This window comes from Piliocolobus tephrosceles, chromosome 6 (assembly GCF_002776525.5).
Source record: "Piliocolobus tephrosceles isolate RC106 chromosome 6, ASM277652v3, whole genome shotgun sequence".
Taxonomy (NCBI): Eukaryota; Metazoa; Chordata; class Mammalia; order Primates; family Cercopithecidae; genus Piliocolobus; species Piliocolobus tephrosceles.
Window position 1 is genome coordinate 127,508,115 of NC_045439.1, and position 18,004 is coordinate 127,526,118.

General features: G+C 46.2%; 1 protein-coding gene across 1 annotated transcript in view; it reads right to left on the bottom strand.

Moving 5' to 3' along the window:
* LRRK1 (leucine rich repeat kinase 1) overlaps positions 1 to 18,004 on the bottom strand; it is a 151,774-nt gene that overhangs the window by 26,952 nt on the left and 106,818 nt on the right. Inside the window, exons 13-20 of the mRNA XM_023193573.2 lie at positions 17,088 to 17,217; positions 16,299 to 16,411; positions 15,666 to 15,880; positions 13,297 to 13,461; positions 12,120 to 12,292; positions 10,900 to 11,020; positions 10,495 to 10,654; positions 9,050 to 9,326 (exon numbers count right to left, since the gene is read on the bottom strand). Coding sequence (XP_023049341.1) covers positions 9,050 to 9,326; positions 10,495 to 10,654; positions 10,900 to 11,020; positions 12,120 to 12,292; positions 13,297 to 13,461; positions 15,666 to 15,880; positions 16,299 to 16,411; positions 17,088 to 17,217 — 1,354 coding nt within the window. The remainder of the gene's footprint in view (positions 1 to 9,049; positions 9,327 to 10,494; positions 10,655 to 10,899; positions 11,021 to 12,119; positions 12,293 to 13,296; positions 13,462 to 15,665; positions 15,881 to 16,298; positions 16,412 to 17,087; positions 17,218 to 18,004) is intronic.

Here is an 18,004-nt window from a genome sequence, read left to right on the forward strand (position 1 = left end):
TTTATTTACATTTTAATTTTTAATTTCAATAGGGTTTTGGGGAACAAGTGATGTTTAGTTACATGATAAAGTTCTTTAGCGGTGATTTCTTAGATTTTGGGGCTCCCATCACCTGAGCAGTGTGCACTGTACCCCATGTATAGTTTCTTTTTATCTCTCATCCCCTCCCACCCTTTCCCCTGAGTCCCCGAAGTCTATTGTATTATTCTTATGCCTTTGCATCCTCATAGCTTAATTCCCACTTATGACTTAGAACATACAATGTTTAGTTTTCCATTCCTGAGTTACTTCACTTAGAATAATGGTCTCCAATTCATCCAGGTTGCTGCAATTGCCATTATTGTATTCCTTTATATGGCTGAGTAGTATTCTATGGTATATATATACCACAATTTTTTTAATCCAATTGTTGATTGATGCACATTTGGGCTGGTTCCATGTTTTTGCAATTATGAATTGTGCTGTTATAAACATGTGTGTGCAAGTATCTTTTTTGCATAATGACTTCTTTTCCTCTGGGTAGACAGCCAGTAGTGAGATTGCTGGATCAAATGGTAATCTACTTTTAGTTCTTTAAGAAATCTATAAGGAGCCTTTTTTTGTTGTTGTTGTTATTGTTTGTTTGTTTGTTTGTTTGTTTGATTTTTTGAGATGGAGTCTCACTCTGTCACCCAGGCTGGAGTGTAGTGGCATGATCTCGGCTCACTGCAAACTCCATCTCCCGTGTTCACGCCATTCTCCTGCCTCAGCCTCCCGAGTAGCTGGGACTACAGGTGCCCACCACCACGCCCGGCTAATTTTTTGTATTTTTAGTAGAGATGGGGTTTCACTGTGTTAGCTAGGATGGTCTCAATTTCCTGACCTTGTGATCCGCCTGCCTCGGCCTCCCAAAATGCTGGGATTACAGGCATGAGCCACCGCACCTGGCCTACAAGGAGCCATTTGACAGCCCTGTCCCCAACTGACTGTGTACTGTCCTGGAGCCCAGTGGTGCTGGGGCTGAGGTGCAAGAGAAATGTGGGCTGCTACCCCTGGGGCTGAGGTGTGAGTGAAGCTTAGGCTACCACCTTAAGGGCTAAGGTGTGCGTGGCATGTATTCCCCACCCACCGGCCTAATCTGTTGCCACTGAAGGTGGCCCACCCTTCCCAGTGGCAGGGCAACAGTGTGACCACTGAAGTCCCCAGCCTGAGCATTCCATTGCTGGCCTGGGGATCACTTCACTCCTGCCTACCATGGCTGGTACCTGTACACACCATTGAGGGGCCTGAAAACAAGCCCACCTGGGGCCTGGCTTCATGTCCCCTGGCCCCTGTGCCAGAGCACATGGACTAGGGCTGAGGGACTGCCCAACCCAGTCCACCATCAGTGGTACCTGAATACTTCTCCTGAGGGCCAAAGTTTAGGCCTGCCGACTCTGCTGTTACCACTACAGCTGGTACCTACTTGCACGTGTCACCCGTGGCCCTATGCACAAGCCCAACCAGCCCATTGCAGCCACTGCCAATACAAGTGTGCACTGCTTGGGACCTACAGGGTTTTCCTGCCACTCCCACTGCCATTACCCACACCATGCCAGCTGCCTAGGGACCCAAGGATCCACCCACCTACTGGCCCACTGATGCCACTACCAACATCCAAGTAAGCCTCCTGGAAGCCCAATAATAGGCCTGCCCGGACCCTCTAACACTGGTGCCAGTGTGTACCACCCTGGGGTCCAAAGACAGGCATGCCTGCTGCCACCACTGGGGCCCAAAGACTGACCCGGCTGGCATCCCTATCCCCAGCAAAACTTCCCCACAAACTCCACTAACAATGGCTCCACCCTAAATCACTGAGGAAATCACAGATACCACTGACATTGTTTATAGCCAAAGAAATCATACAGATTACACTACTGCATCTATGTAGAATGAAAGTCAAAGTGCCCTACTGAACCAACACCATAGATGCATCTTCAGGAGAAAGTTCTCTCCTATGAAAGCAAATTCAAATACTGGAAGAAGTAACTCTTACACCAGATGCACAGTCATCAATGTAAGGACACAGGAAACATGAAAAAGCAAGGACATATGACACTTCCAAAGGAAAACAATAATGCTCCAGCCATATAGCTCAATCAAGAACAAATTTATAAAATCCTGGAAAAATAATTAAAAATTCTGATACTAAAGGAGCTCAGTGAGATAGAAGAAAATTCTGAAAAACAATACAAAGAAATCAGAAAAACAATGCAGGATGCAAATGAAAAATTTACCAAAGAGATAGATATTAATATCATTGAAAAAAAACAAATGGAAATTCTGGGACTGAAGAATTCATTGAGTGAGATATAAAATACATTCAAAAGCTTTGATAATAGGCTAGATAAAGCAGAATCATAATCTCAGAACTTGAAGACAGGTCTTATGAAATAACAGAGTTAGACAAAAATAAAGAAAAATGATGAAAATAATGAGTAAAGCCTTTGTGATATATGGGACACCATAAAGCAACCAAGTGTTTAAATTACTAGAGTCCCAGAAGGTGAAGAAAGAATGAAAGGGTTAGGAAAATCTGTGTAACAAAATAAGAGATGAAAACTTCCTAAGTCTAGCAAGGTATTTAGACATTCAGATACAGGAGGCTCTGAGATCCCCAAACAGAGATAATGCAAAAAGCTCTTCTCCATGGCACATTACAGTCAAACTGTCTAAAGTCAAAAAGAGAATTCTAAAAACAGTAATAGAAAAGAATCTAGTCACCTAAGAGACCCCATTAGACTAATCGCAGATTTCTCAGCAGAAACCTTATATCACTAATAGACTGGCCCTACAAGAACTGCTCAAGGGATCCTTAACCTGGAAGCAAAAAGAAAAATGACATTTAACATCATGAAAATATACAAAAGTATAAAAATCACTGGTAAAGCAAACACACAAATGAGGAAGAGAAAGGACTCAAATGGTACTACCACAGAAATCCACCAAACCACAGTGATAAGCAATAAGAGAGAAATAAAGGAATAAAGAGTACATAAAAACAACCAGAAAATAATTAACAATAGGACAGGAATAAAACCTCACATATTAATAATTACCTTGAATGTAAATGGATTAAATTCTCCACTTAAAAGGTGTACACTGGCTGAATGGATTAAAAAACATAATTCAGTTATATGCTACCAATAAGAAACTCACTTTACCTGTAAAGACACATATAGACTGAAAGTAATGCATTGCAAAAAGATATTCTATGCAAATGGTAGCCAAAAGCAAGCAGACATCGCTATACTTATATCAGACAAAACAGACTTTAAGTCAAAAACAGTAAAAGACAAAGAAGGTCATTATATAATGATAAAGGGATCGATCCAACAAGAGAATATAACAGTATCAATATATATGCACCCAACACTGGAGCACCCAGATTCATAAAGCAAATATTACTAGATCTAAGAGAGAGATAGATTCCAATACTATAATATTATGGCACTTAAACACACCACTCTCAGCATTAGACAGATTGTCTAGACAGAAACTCATCAAAAAAAGTTGGATTTAAATGACTTGAGACCAAAAGGACCTTACAGACGTTTACAAACCAAACCTAAAATCAGCAGAAGGAAAGAAATAACATAATAAATAAGGGTCGGAGGAGAAATAAAATGGAATACAGACTTAAAAAACAATACAAAGGATCAATGAAATAAAAAGTCGATGCTTCAAAAAGATAAACAAAATTGATAAATCACTAGCTAGAGTAACCAAGAGGAGAAAAGACCCAAATAACCAAAATTGGTAATGAAAAAGGAGACATTATAACTGATACCACAGAAATACAAAAGATAATCAGAGACTATTATGAAGAATTGTATGTTAACAAACTGGAAATCCTAGGGAAAAAAAAAAAAAAAAAAAAAACAGACAAATTCCTAGAAACATAAAAATTTACCCAAACTGAATCAGGAATAAAAAGTAAACCTAAACAGATCAATAATGGATTCTAAAATTCATATGGAACCAAACAAGAGATTGAATAGCTAAAGCAATCCTGAGCAAAAAGAACAAAGCTGGAGGAATCATACTATCTGACTTCAAAATATACTACAAAGCTATAGTAACTGAAACAGCATGATATCAGTATAAAAATAGACACATAGACTCATGGAACAAAATAGAGAACCCAGAAATAAATCCACATATTTACAGTCAACTGATTCTCAACAAAGGTGCCAAGAACATACAGTGGAAAAGATATACCCTCTTCAACAAATGGTGCTGGGAAAATTGGATATTCATAAGGAGAAGAATGGAACTAGACCCCTATCTCTCACCACATACAAAAATTAACTCAAAACGGATTAAAGACTTAAATTTAAGACCCCAAACTATAAACTACTAGAAGAAAACAGGGAAAGCACTTCAGGACATTGGTCTAGGCAAAGGTTTTAGAGCTAAGACCTTGAAAATACAAACAACTAAAACAAAAATAGACAAATGGTACTATATTAAACGAAATGGCTTCTTCACTGCATAGGAAACAATGAGCAGAGTGAAGAGACCTATTGAATGAGAGAAAATATTTGCAAAGTATTCATCCAACAAGGAACTAATATCCACAATTTACAAGAAATTTGAACAACTCAATAAAACCCAAATAATCTCATTAAAAGAGGGCAAAGAACATGAATAGATGTTTTTCAAAAGAAGACATATGAATGGCCAACAGATATATGAAAAATGCTCAACACCACAAATCTTCAGGGAAATGCAAATCAAAAGCACAATGAGATATCATATAACCCCAGTTGAATGGCTGCTATCAGAAAACCAAAAAATAACAGATGCTGGTGAGGATGCAGAGAAAAGAAAACTCTTATACGCTGTTGGCTATAATATAAATTAGTACAGCCACTGTGAAAAACAGTATGGTGATTTCTCAAAAAACTAAAAATAGAACTACCATACAATCCAGCCATCCCAGTAGTGGATATTTATACAAAGGAAAAGAAATCAGGTATTAAAGGGATACCTGAATTCCCTTATCTATTGCAGCACTATTCACAATAGCAAAGATAAGGAACCAACCTACGTGTTCATCAATGGACAAATGGATAAAGAAAGGTCCATATACACAATGTAATACTACTTGGCCATAAAAAAGAATGAAATCATGTCATTTGCAGCAACATGGATGAAACTGGAAGTCATTACATTAAATGAAATAAACCAGGCAAAGAAAGACAAATACTGCATGCTCCCACTCATATGTGGGAGCTAAAAAGCCTGATCTCATGAAGATAGAAAACAGAATGACAGATACCAGAAGCTAGGAAGGAAGGGTGTGAGAGTGGGAGGGAGAGATGAAGAGAGGTTGGTGAATGGGTACAGACATACAGTTAGAAGAAGTAAGTTCTAATGGCCAATAGCAAACTAGGGTGACTATAATTAGCAAGAATATATTGTATATATCAAAGTAGTTAGAAGCCAGGTCTTGAAATGATACCAACACATACAAAGGATAAATACTCAAGGTGATGAATACCCCAAATACACTGACTGGATCATTCCACATTCTATGCATGTAAAAACAACTCACATGTACCCCATAAATATGTAAAATATTACATATCGATAAAAGAAATATGAGCTAAGAAATGCAGCTCTAGAGACTGGAAAAGATAAGAAAATGGATTTTCTTCTAGAGCCTCCAAAGGCAGCATGATCCTGCTGACCCCTTGACTTTGGACCAGGGAAACTTATTTTGGACTTCTGGCCACCAGAACTGTAAGGGAAAAAATGTGTGTTGTTTTAAGATGCCACATTCATGGTATCTTACAGCAATCACAGGGAACTAATACAAAAGGTTCATGCAACTTGATTTCAAGTTCTTACTCTAAAGCTACAATAATCAGTAGAGTTTGGACTGGCATAAGGATAGGCACATATATTAATGGAACAAAATAGAGTCCTGAAATAAGCCCACACAACTGATTTTTGATAAAGAAATCAAGGTAATTCAATGGGGGAAAGGAAAGTCTTTTCAACAAATGGTTCTGGAACAATGGGATAATATATAGGAAAAAATGGACCTCGATCCCTACTTCACCCCATATACAGAAATTAATTTGACGTAGATTATAGACCTGGAAGTAAAAGCTAAACTACAAACCTTCTAGAAGAAAAATATAGAAAGATTGTCAAGATCATAGTATAAGCAAGTATTTCTTAAAGATGACACAAAAAGCAATAATCACAAAATTAAAAAGACTTCATTAATATAAAAAAAGCAAGTCACAGACTGGGAGAAAATATTTGCAAATCACATATCTGAGAAATAACTTGTATCCAGAAGATATAAAGAAGTACATATCAGTACCAAAAAGGAAAACATTCTAATCATAAAATAGGCATAAAACTTGAATAGACACTTCACAAAAGAAGATATGCCAATGGCCAATAAGCTCATGAAAGGTATTCGACCTCATTAGTCATGAAGAAAATGTAAAGTAAAGCCACAGTCAAGTACAAGTTCATATCCACTGGAATAGCTAAAATCAGAAAGAGCTACAGACAAAAAATATTGGGGAGGAAATGGAGTGTACAGTCTCTTGGAGGAGCATACAATTTCTTGGGGGGCAGCCTGGTGATTTCTTATGAAATTAAACTTACACTCTATGACCCAACAATTCCAAAAAACTCCTAGTTTTGACCCAAGAAAAATGAAAACATGTGTCTACAAAAAGACTTAAGACAGTTTACAGCAGTGTTATTCGTAATAGCCCAAAGCTGGAAACCATCCAAATGTCTATCAACAGGTGAGTGGATAAACAAATTGTGGTAAAGCCATACAACAGAATACTACTCAGTAACAGAAAGAAAAACCTCTGATACACACAACCGCATGGATGGATCTCAAATGCATGATGTTTAGTGGGAGAAGCCAATTAGAGACCATATCGTGTGACTCTGTGCAGTTGAGAAGTTCAAAACAGGAAACACTAGGCTCTGGTGCTAGAAATCAGAGTGCTGGTGCTGATATGGATGGGAAATGACTGGAAGGGAGTGTGGGGGGACTTCCAGTATGACAGGAACATTCTGTATCTTGAGGCAGGTGCTGGTTGCACAGTTGTATGCATTTGTCAAAAGTCATTGTTTTGAATACTAGCGATCTGGGCATTTCACTGTAAGTAAACTTTACCTACGACAGAACACTACTCAGCCATGAAAAGGACTGAATTAACAGCATTTGCAGTGACCTGGATGAAATTGGAGACTCTACTAAGTGAAGTAACTCAGGAATGGAAAACCAAACATCATATGTTCTCACTGATACATGGGAGCTAAGCTGTGAGGATGCAAAGGCATAAGAATGATACAATGGACTTTGGGAACTTGTGGGGAAGAGTGGGAGATGGGCAAGGGATAAAAGACCACAAATAGGGTGTAGTGTATACTGCTCGGGTGATGGGTGCACCAAAATCTCACAAATCACCACTAAAGGACTTAGTAACCAAATACCAACTGTGCCGCAATAATATATGGAAAAAAATCTCTAAAACTGTAAACAAACAAAAACAGAAGCAAGTGTGGGTGGCACAAGGAGGAAAGGGCCAGTCAGCAGAATTGTTTCACTGGGAGATGACAGGGCCATATCATGGCAGGTGGGGTGAGGAGTGGGTGTCACGGATACAGGGAGGAATTTTGAGCCTAGAGTGCCACGGCCTGAGCACGGTTCCATGGGTGGGGGGTGGGGGAAGGTGATCGGTGGGACCAGACAGCAGAGGAGAGAAGGCAGGTGTCTCAGACGTGATGCGTCAGTCGCCATGCCAGATTTCCAGGTGGGAGCAATTTGGAAGCCCAGGCCTGAGCCTCTGGATGCTGGGCCCTGCTGAAAATCTGGGGATTCTTCCTTTGGGGCATGGAGGACCAAGGCAGCTGAACTGATGGCTTGGGCAAAGTGCAGGGGAGGGGCCTGCTGAGGACACTGGAGGCTGGAAGGGAGGGTGGCAGGGTCCCCTCATGGAGAAGGCCCTCCAGAGGGGAGGGTCAGTACTTGGGGCAGGGTCAGCAGAGGACAGGAGGGGTACCTGGGGGCACCTAGAGGGCTGCCTGGCCACCAGCACAAAGTGATGAGGAGCAGCAGATGCTGGGGAGCAAGGAAAGGAGGAAAAGGAGGAGAGAGGCTCATTTGTTTTGTTTGCAGTTTAGGACTGGGGAGACCTGGGTATGTTAAAGATCCAGGAGAAGTCCACAGAAAGAGGTGATGATTAGCTACTATATGGAGTGCCTCTATTTGACCCTCGGACCATCCACCCTGGAGTAGTTGATCATGTTGCTCTCATGATTTAATCATGTTGGACTGCATTTTGAACTGGGCTGTGTAATTAGCACGCACATCCTAGTCACTCACTCTTTTTTTTTTTTTTTTTTTTTTATTGAGGAGTCTCGCTCTGTTGCCCAGGCTGGAGTGCAGAGGTGTGATCTCTGTTCACTGCAACCTCTGCCTCCTGGGTTCAAGCAATTCTCCTGCTCAGTCTCCCAAGTAGCTGGGATTACAGGCACACACCACCATGCCCGGCTGATTTTTGTATTTTTAGTAGAAACGGGGTTTCACCATGTTGGTCAGGCTGGTCTTCAACTCCTGACCTCAATTGACCTGGCCGCCTCGGCCTCCCAAAGAGTGGGGATTACAGGTGTGAGCCACCTAACTGGCTACTCACTCTCATTTACCAAATAACCAAGCAATCAAGCCCCTGTAAAGTGAAATTCCCACCAATTATTTTTAATGACATCCTTTCATGTTTTCCTACACTTTTTCAATAAGTGGATTTCTTTTAACTCCCTGAACAGAGAACCCCAGGGTACAGGAGGGAGTGGCCAGCTGTGCTCACTGTCCCGCTGACCCAGGCCAGACAGGTAGGTCATCAGGTGCTGGACTGTCCCTAGGGGGCAGCAGTGGCAGCACTGATCCCTGGAAATCTTGTTCAGGCCACCAGTGGCTCCAGACCCCAAATCCCTCTTTCGGAGAGCAACCTGCACAGCCTGGCATGGTAAGTTGTGTCCTCACCTGTCATTGGCGACGGGCAGGGCGATCTCAAACTTGGCCAGGAACTGGAAGTACTGCTCTTCCGTCTGCTGTGTGAAGCCAGTCCCCACCAGCAGCATCCTGAGGTCTTCTGCTCTGATCACCCCGTTCTTGGCCACTGACCGGGAGCCCTTAATGTTAAAGATCCTCTGCAGACATTCGGACAGCCAAATAGGGTCGAGGAAGTAGAGGTTCCTCAGGCCGTGGCTGGTGTCTGGGAAGTGTAGCAGGGTGCCAGTTTCTATGAGGAAGCTGATGGCTGCCCCAGGCAAGGAGAGGAGGAAGCAGCAGTTAGACAAAGGTGCGAAAGGGACTCTGGGGTGGCCCTCTTTCCAAGGGGACCCAGGTCACAAATTCTTCCTAGGAAGAAACCAACATGCCCCACATGCTGGACCCTTCAGGCGGGTTGGCAGCCTGATCACAGGTGTCCTGGTGGCCCCTGGTAACTCTTGCCAAAGTCCTAGGCTAATGGCCACCTCGGTAACTACAGTTGATCCTCATTATTTGTGGATTCTGCCTTTGCAAATTTGCCTTCTTACTAAAATTTATCTGCGACCCCCAAATCAACGCTCCTGTGGTTATTTGCAGACATGTGCTGAGCGGTGAAAAATTTGCATTGACCAATGTGCACATTCCCAGCGGAGGCTGAACAGGGCAACACTCTCAACTCTCATGCTGAAAACAGGGGCCTGCTTAGTGGTCTATGTCAGTGCCATGGTTTTTGAATTTTTGTGCTTTTTGTTGATGCTTTCACCTTTTAAAATGGTCCCAAGTGAAGTGCTGAAGCGCTGTGTAGTTCCCTAAGTGTGAGAAGGCTGCGATGTGCCTTATGGAGAAAACCTGTGTATTAGATAAGCTTTGTTCAGGAATGAGCAACAGTACTGTTAACCATGAGTTCAATGCCAACAAATCAACAATATATATTAAGTACAGTGTCTTTAAGCAGCAACACACATAAAACAAGGTTCTGTATTGATGGGCTAATGAGAATGTTCTGACCAGAGGCTTGCAGGAGCTGAACCCTGCGTCTCTCCTAGCAGCACTGGTATTTGCTATTTCAGTGATCATGGTGACTTTACAGAACATAAGTCCTGTGGCTAATGAGAATTGATTGTAACTGTTTGACCTCTGTCTCCCTGACTGAACGTCAGCCCTGGAGGGCATGGACCAGTCCATCAGCTTATATGTCTGCCCTCGTGGCCAATACATGTCTGCCCTTGTGGCCAACACAATGCTGGTGTAGAGTAGCTGTTTGTGTTCTCTACCTCCAAGGAAAGAAGGGTGAGAGGGAAGAAGGAAGGGGAGGGGGATGGAAGACAGAAACACAGGCTGATTATCGGTCTCTCATTCATTGCTGAGGGCCAAGCTGAAGTACAGACAGTTCCATTTCTCACGGGCACCCTGCTGCCCACCCCAGCCCCACCCACCCGACTGCAGGTCCTCGTAGTCTTTGATGTCATTGTCGGGTGTCTGCTCCACCAGCTGTTCCAGCTGCCTGTCTGTCAGGTACTGCACGTTGTCGTCCAGGCTGCGGCGCTGCTGCTCTGCCAGCACGGCCTCCTGCAGACTCAGGTAGCTCCTGGGGATCTGGGGGACAGATGGACGAGGCAAGTCCCGAGGCATGCCCGCCAGCTGGGGCAGATCCTGCCCAGCCCCTGTGGCCTGAGTGGGTGGGACATTTCCACCCACTATCTTCCATCCTGACCCTCCCTCACCAGGAACCACTGAGTCTTGCCACATGGACATGGGCTTCACAGGAGAGAGGGGAGGTGAGGATCCCCAACAATGGGAAGCAGGCCTACTGGTTTAAGCTGGACAAGCGAGGTACCCACCAGCCTCCCTGCCAGTCGCTGGCAGCCGATGGTGCTGCCCACATCCTTCATGCTGCACGTGACATGGAAGATCAGCTGCCGCAGCCCTTCCTGGCCTTCCAGGCTCTTGCAGGAAATCTCACTGTGTGCAAAAAGACCCATCTTTACTCATCATGCCCCACTCTGAGGAAGTGCTGCAGCTTCTCTGTTTTCCCAAGAGGTTTGTCCTAAATGCTGGCAAGTCTGGAGAACTCATGAAAGACAACACAAGAAGTTTACTGAGGCCTTGCTTTGTGCAAATCACTGTGCTGGGTGCCCCACACTGTCGCTTTAGTCTGTCTTCCTAGACTAAACGTGGCACTTCACAGAGAAGGAAAGCGAGGTGCAGAGGTACATTGAGACCCCCAAGGGCACAAGCTGGGCAGGCACAGGCTCATGCAGGCTGGTCTTGGGTTCTGACCCAGAGCCAGGGCTCCTCTTATCACAGACCCCACGGGACTTTCTCAAGGTCAAAGCAATAATTCCTCACAGCCTCATCCCATATTCCGAGCCAGGCCAATGTGTCCCAGGCTGACCCATGCACCAATACCTGTGACACTCCACCCCAGGCGAGGGAATCTGAGAGCCGCCAGGGCAGCTAATGCAATGTGCAGTATATTTTACTCCCATTAGGGCACACAATTTGCTGAACCTCAGCTTCTTCATCTACAAGGTGGCAAACAATCCCCACAACCAGTGACAGGAGGTCAGCCCAGGGCAATCGAATTTATCTGCATGGACACGTCATCATGCCCACCCGAAAGCCCCTCCCAACTCTTGGCCTTTTTTAACTCAAAGGCTGCTATCAGGACCACTCAGACCCAAGGCAAGGGCTAGGTCCTCCCTCCCCAGGGTCTGTCCTTGATCAGTGATCAGCGAATGAGATGGGCAGCAATTGGATGGGTGGTGCTCACGTTCAGTCACCTGGTTCAATGGGCACCATGCAGTTTCAGCACTGGCCTTTGGGGCGGGGACGGGGGAGAAAGGAAGTAAAGAGGGGGCATCTCCGGGCCTCACCCAGCCAGCCGTCTGGTAGGTCTTCACCCTCTCCAAGGCTGGGTCAGCTCTGTGGACTGCCCCCCTTGGCCAGGGAAGGGGCCTAGCCCCACCCAGCCTCAGGAGCTCTCTGCAAGCAGATCCCAGGAAAGATCAGCGACTGGCACCCACATGAAGGTGGGAGCTGCTAGAGGCTGGGCACTCACTGTAAGTGTTTGAAGGTGATGTCTGGGAAGCCTGTGGCCCTGGAGCCGGAGGGGGAGCGGCAGAGCGCCAGCACATAGGCACGTAGCGTTGCAATCCTTTCCACACGGAACTTGGCTTCAATTAAATCCAGGTGTGTCCCGACCACCAGCACCACGGCATTTGGGGCCTTGGCCTGCAACAGAGAACCCCACGGCTGAGTATCGTCTCTGTTCACTGAACAAGGGACAAGACAGAGCTCCCAGCTGTGTAGCTGTGCTGACCCTGGATGCCACAGCCCTTGCTCAGCCACCAATCTGCAGCCTTGAGATGGTTTGGATGTTTTTCTCCTCCAAATCTTATGTTGAAATGTGATCCCCAGTGTTGGAGGTGAGGCCTGATGGGAGGTTGGGTCACGGAGGCAGATCCCTCATAAATGGCTTGGTGCCCTCCTGCGGTAATGAATGCATTCACCCTATGTCAGTTCATGGAGGAGCTGATGGTGAAAAGGAGCCTGGCTCTTCCTCCTCTCTCTCCTGCTCCCTCTCTCACTATGTAACATGCTGGCTCTCCTTCTCTTCTGCCATGACTAAAAACTTCCTGAGGCCTAACCAAAAGCCAAGCAGATGCTGAAGCCATGCTTATATAGTCTGCGGAACTGTGAGCCAAATAAACCTCTTTTCTTCATAAATTACTCAGTCTCAGTCAGTCGTTTATAGTAATGCCAAACAGATTGCTATAGGAATGTCAGCCCAGGCAGCACCTGTGCTCCTCATTCTCTGTAAACCCTGAGGGACTGTTGCATTGACGGGTGTCTATGGTGTTCTATGACCTTCTCTGCAGAGGGTGCTGAGTTGGACTTGTGGGGAGGGATTTCCGGCCCTTCAGACATGACAGCAGCCATCAGAGGCAGGGAGACAAGGACATCTTTATAACAGGAAGAGAACCTGCTCCCCTTTGGATCCAAGGGTGGGGGTTCCTAAATTTAAGGAAAGCATGGAAATTACAAAAGCGCCACCAGCCCTCAGCAGAGAAAGGTTTCAAGTGCCTCACTGTGAAAAGCAAGCAGGACCACGGTTCTGGGGACCTCCGTGGAACATAGCTCCTTTTTTTCTCAGTAGAGGGGATGCTTGAGAAAAGCAGTCGGACCCACGAAGCTCTGGGAACTGAAATGGCAGGGCTGGCATCTGGTGTCCTCACCTCGATGTTGAGCAGCCAGAACTGGAGGTTGGCCACGGCCTCCTCCCCCAGTGCCAGGTTCCAGACCACCACGTACAGGGCCTTGTCTGTGAAGAAGCACTGGTTGACAGTGGCCATGCTGGCCGGTCCCCCGATGTCCCAGACGTTGAACTCCACAGACTCAACCTACTTGAGCAACAGGGCAGTGAGAGGGAGGCATTTTAGAGACAAAGACTTCAGTCAATCAAAGAGAGACAACTGATAACTCTGGAAGCTGTACTTGGGGGTCTGAAAAAAAACAACCGTGGAAAAGTTCTGGACACCCTATAGTTTCTTAGGAGGCAGTTATCCAGGAGAGAGACAAGGGGCCCAGTGGCATGGGAGTGGGACTTCTGTCTACTCCTAGCAGAGCAGAGGCCAGGCCCTGGACAGACGTCAGAGGGCCTGGCTCCGTCTGGCCTGCAGATGGGTAGGGGATGCCCTGTGGGAGGAAGCTGGGCTCTGATGTCATGGCTTGCACTGAGGTTCAGCCTCCCTGTGTGCCAGGGCAGGAGGAGGAGATGGGCCTCTGAACTTGTGGGGGTCAGAGGTTGGCGCCCACCAAGGATGCTGGGAAACTCCCTCCCACCCTGTGGGAATCAAACAAAAGATGAGCTGTCGGGCTGCCGGGAACGGCTGTGTAAACGGTGGTTTCTCTATCATTGCATGAGGTAAGAGTCTGGCCCTGGAAGTTAAGGCTGCAGTTTTCTACAGAAAGGAGTCATCTCTGTGAGGCAGCGTCAGCCTCCAAGACACAGCGTGCTGACCTGGTTTTGTATAAAGATGAAAACAGCTATTCTCAACGGGCTAAGGCCGGCCACGCAGAGAGCTGCGGGCTCAGCCTTCACAGGATCGTCCTTCCACTAAAGGGTGGGGGGGCTTTAATCATCACAGAAAGGAAGTGGGGGCTGAAGGTCAGGAAAAATAGAAGCACAAATTCACCTCTCAGGCCTCAGCTAGAGGAAGCTAAGACAAGAAATGAGATTACATAATTGTTAAGAAAAAGGCAAAGTAGGAGAGAATGCAGACGATTCTGGTTCCTGGAGAGAACCTTCAGACTGAGTCAGCTAGATTTGCTCTTGGAATGTTCTAGGATTGGCCTGGCATTGATTGTCGTGTTTAACTGTACTGGCCCCAACAGGCAGCACTTCATCCTTTAGAGGACCAACTTCTGAGTCCGTGTTAGAATAGATGCACAGCTTAAATGCCTACTTTCTCAAACCAGGTTTGGAAAGGGGTTGTGTGAGGAAGACGCTGGCACTACGCATGGGAGTTTTGGGGGAAAATCATGGAACATCTGGATCTCAAGCCTCCTCAGTTTTCCACAATGAAGCAGCCTCCTTGCCCCTTGGATCCCGAGAAACCACAGGGTGGCAGAAATCCAAATATAGCTGATGAGGATGGCCTTATCTATGTGTGTTCGTTCCCCGAGCTCAGAGAAAGGGCTAACTGCCCCTGCTCTATTCCAGGGATGGAGTTCCCACCAATAGTCTATGGGCTCTTTTCTCTGTTTCATGAACAGGAAAATGTTCATTTCCATTTGCCTGGCACTGAATGGAAAGCAGGATGATTAAGAGGTTTATGGATGGATTCAATTTTTTTTTTTTTTGGAACAGAGTCTTGCTCTGTCACCAGGCTGGAGTGCAGTGGCATGATCTTGGCTCACTCAACTTCCACTTCCCGGGTTCAAGCAGTGATGGATTCATTTTAAGTAGGGCTTAGAAACAGGACTTTTCAGAATCTGGGGTGAAAGCAGGTGTCAGAGAGGGCAGGGCAGTAAGTCCCGGTGTGCTTTTAGCCTCCTCGGGGCAGAGGGGGCAGATGCTGGTGTGTTTCACTGCCTGTAACAGTGGTTAGCTCTCAGTCCTGGGGGTGCCTTACCCCAGACCACTTGAACTTGAATCCTTGGGGTCAGAGAGCAGTGAGGTGAGGCCTGGGAATTGCTATCTTTAAAAGCCTCTCAAGGGAATCTAACGGATAGCCAGGGTTAAGAACCACTGTCCCAGAGCCTCAAGTAACTATAACAGAAACATACAGGGTGGGAGGACTGCTTAAGCTGGGGAGGTTGAGGATGCATCCAGCCTGAGTGACAGAGTAAAACCCTGTCTCAAAAAAAGAAAAAAAAAAAAAAAAAAAAGAAAAGAAAAAGAAAAAACCACAAGGTCACATTAAGAAATGATTCGCTGCTCTTGGCAGAAGCTGGTATGGAACAGTACACAGTGGCTCCTGCAAAGGTCCTGAGTTTTGGACACCAGGCGGAGAAAATCCTGGGCTCTCTGGGGAGAAGGGAGAAGGAGTCCAAGGGGTGTCCCTCCCACCCACAGGGAGTCTGCACGCCGACCATCCTTGACCTTGGCTCTTGAGCCAGCCGGCCTCTGGAGCTCCCACTTGGTGGTCCTGATGGTGGCCTCTCCGTGCACCACCTGGGGGGCCCTCCCCGTCTGTAAGATCTCCAGGAGGGTGGACTTGCCCTGGCGCGGGGGGCCCACGATGATCATCTTCATCAGCTTGCACTTCTCCGCTTTCCGTAGCTGAGCACGCAGGTAACACAGCATTGCTTTGGGGCCTGTGTAGAATCATTACGGGGAAGGGTAGCTGTGTGGGAACATGCTTACATCTCTTAGGACACAAATCCTGTTGTGAAGGAACTCTTTCTTCGTGTTTTAGTAGGGACAGTTAAGGAAGACTACTGGATCAGGTGGAGGGAAGGCATGACACTAATGACCCCAAAAGTCAACTCTAAAAGGCAAGAACCTATGGACAAAGTCCTTGCTGCCTAGGAGGTCACAGTTTTTTCACCTGGTCCTTCTCAATATAGTGACTCTCAGTAACGATTGCTTTAGGGGCAATTTTATAGCATCTTGCCAAACCTGGAGCTGGGCTCCGTGGGTCACCAACTATTTCCACCCCCAGAACTTAACAAGTGGACTGAAGTTGCCTTTCCAAGCAGATGATGGCAGGGGACAGGGCTGGGGAAGCCCTACCTTCTTTTCGGATTTCTGCAGGCACATTGCTGATGGTCAGGTCTTCAGTGTCCAGCTGCCAGAGGTTGCCCAGCTGCCCCAGCTCAGGAGGGAGCTCCCGGAGGCCAGGGTTGCTGAAGACAGATGTGCTCACCACGAGATAATACATACACACACATACACACACACACACACACATACACACACACGCACACGCACACACACGTGGCTCCTGTCAGCCTCTGCAGCCTGCACCCCAGACCCCATACTTTGGGCCCTGATTTCAACACTAATTCCAAAGCCTTTCTCCTGGAGCATCAGTGGTAGAAAGGGCAGCTCTGTCTTCTGCAAATCACCGTGGCTTAGAATTGAGTCCCCTCCCCCAGCTTTCCCGTCTCTGCTACTAATTACATCACCATAAAGATGATCACTACCTCTTCTTGAAAAGGCCATGTCACTTTAATATTAACATAATATTTTACATTCTCATCAAGCTTTGCACACTGCCTAGAACCCCTGGCAGTAGCTGGCATGCAATGGGAGCTCAGTAATGAAAGGATGAATGATTGAGTGGTTCTCCTTATCACAGCCCGAGTGATGTAGCAGAAGTGTGTATCATTGCATCGCTACTCCATCTTCCTCTCTCCCCACCTCCTTGATCAAGCCCTGTTCCGAAAATCCTACTACTGCTTCTTGGAAAGTAGATGGCTTCTTTCTGCCTGGCTTTCTGTGTCCCAGTTGGTTTAGGGATCGGTGTTCTGCCTCTCTGGGCCAGCAGAGCCAGCACGGCCCCTCCAGATGTGTACTTACTTTCCCAAGTAGAGCTCTGATAAGTTCTTCAGTAGGCAAACTGAGGGAGGGACTGCATCGAGGTGGTTGTCGTTCAGGCAAAGGACTTCCAAAGACTCACTTAGGAAGGCCGGAAATTCCAGCACACATGCTGCAAAGACAGGGCAAAGCAGACTGCATTTAAAAATAATTTTGGACTGTCACAGCGTGGTGACCAGGTGGGTGTATAAATGGATGCAACCTCCAGAGGGCATTCTGGCAAACCTATCAAAACAAAATACTCACCTCATCAACCTAGCAATTCTCATTCTACAGATAGCCTTACATGCATGTGTGGCAAAGATGTGAGAATGAGGACACTCAGTGGCAGAGATAGAGGACAATCTACGACAACCTATGTGTCCAGCCACAGTTGGTTCAATGAGTAATAGAATAATTGCAGCTATTACAAAGCATGGGGCAGGTCTACATGTACGGGGGTATGAAGTGATACTCAAGAGCTACCCATCAATTGAAAAGGCAAGGTGCTCCAGGCATGGTGGCTCACGCCTGTAATCCCAGCACTTTGGGAGGCCGAGGCAAGGGGATCACGAGGTCAGGAGTTCAAGACCAGACTGGCCAAGATGATGAAACCCTATCTCTACTAATGTTACAAAAATTAGCCGGGCGTGGTGGGCACCTATAATCCCAGCTACTCGGGAGGCTGAGGCAGGAGAATTGCTAGAACCTGGGAGGCGGAGGTTGCAGTGAGTCGAGATTGTGCCGCTGCACTCCAGCCTGGGAAACAGAGCAAGACTCCGTCTAAAACAAAATAGTTCAGAACCAGATATCTAGAAGGCTTATTACTGTACCAGGAAATGTCTGCACACATGCATGCACACACATTCACACCATGTATATGTTATATACACACACACCACACCTGCACATGTGTATGG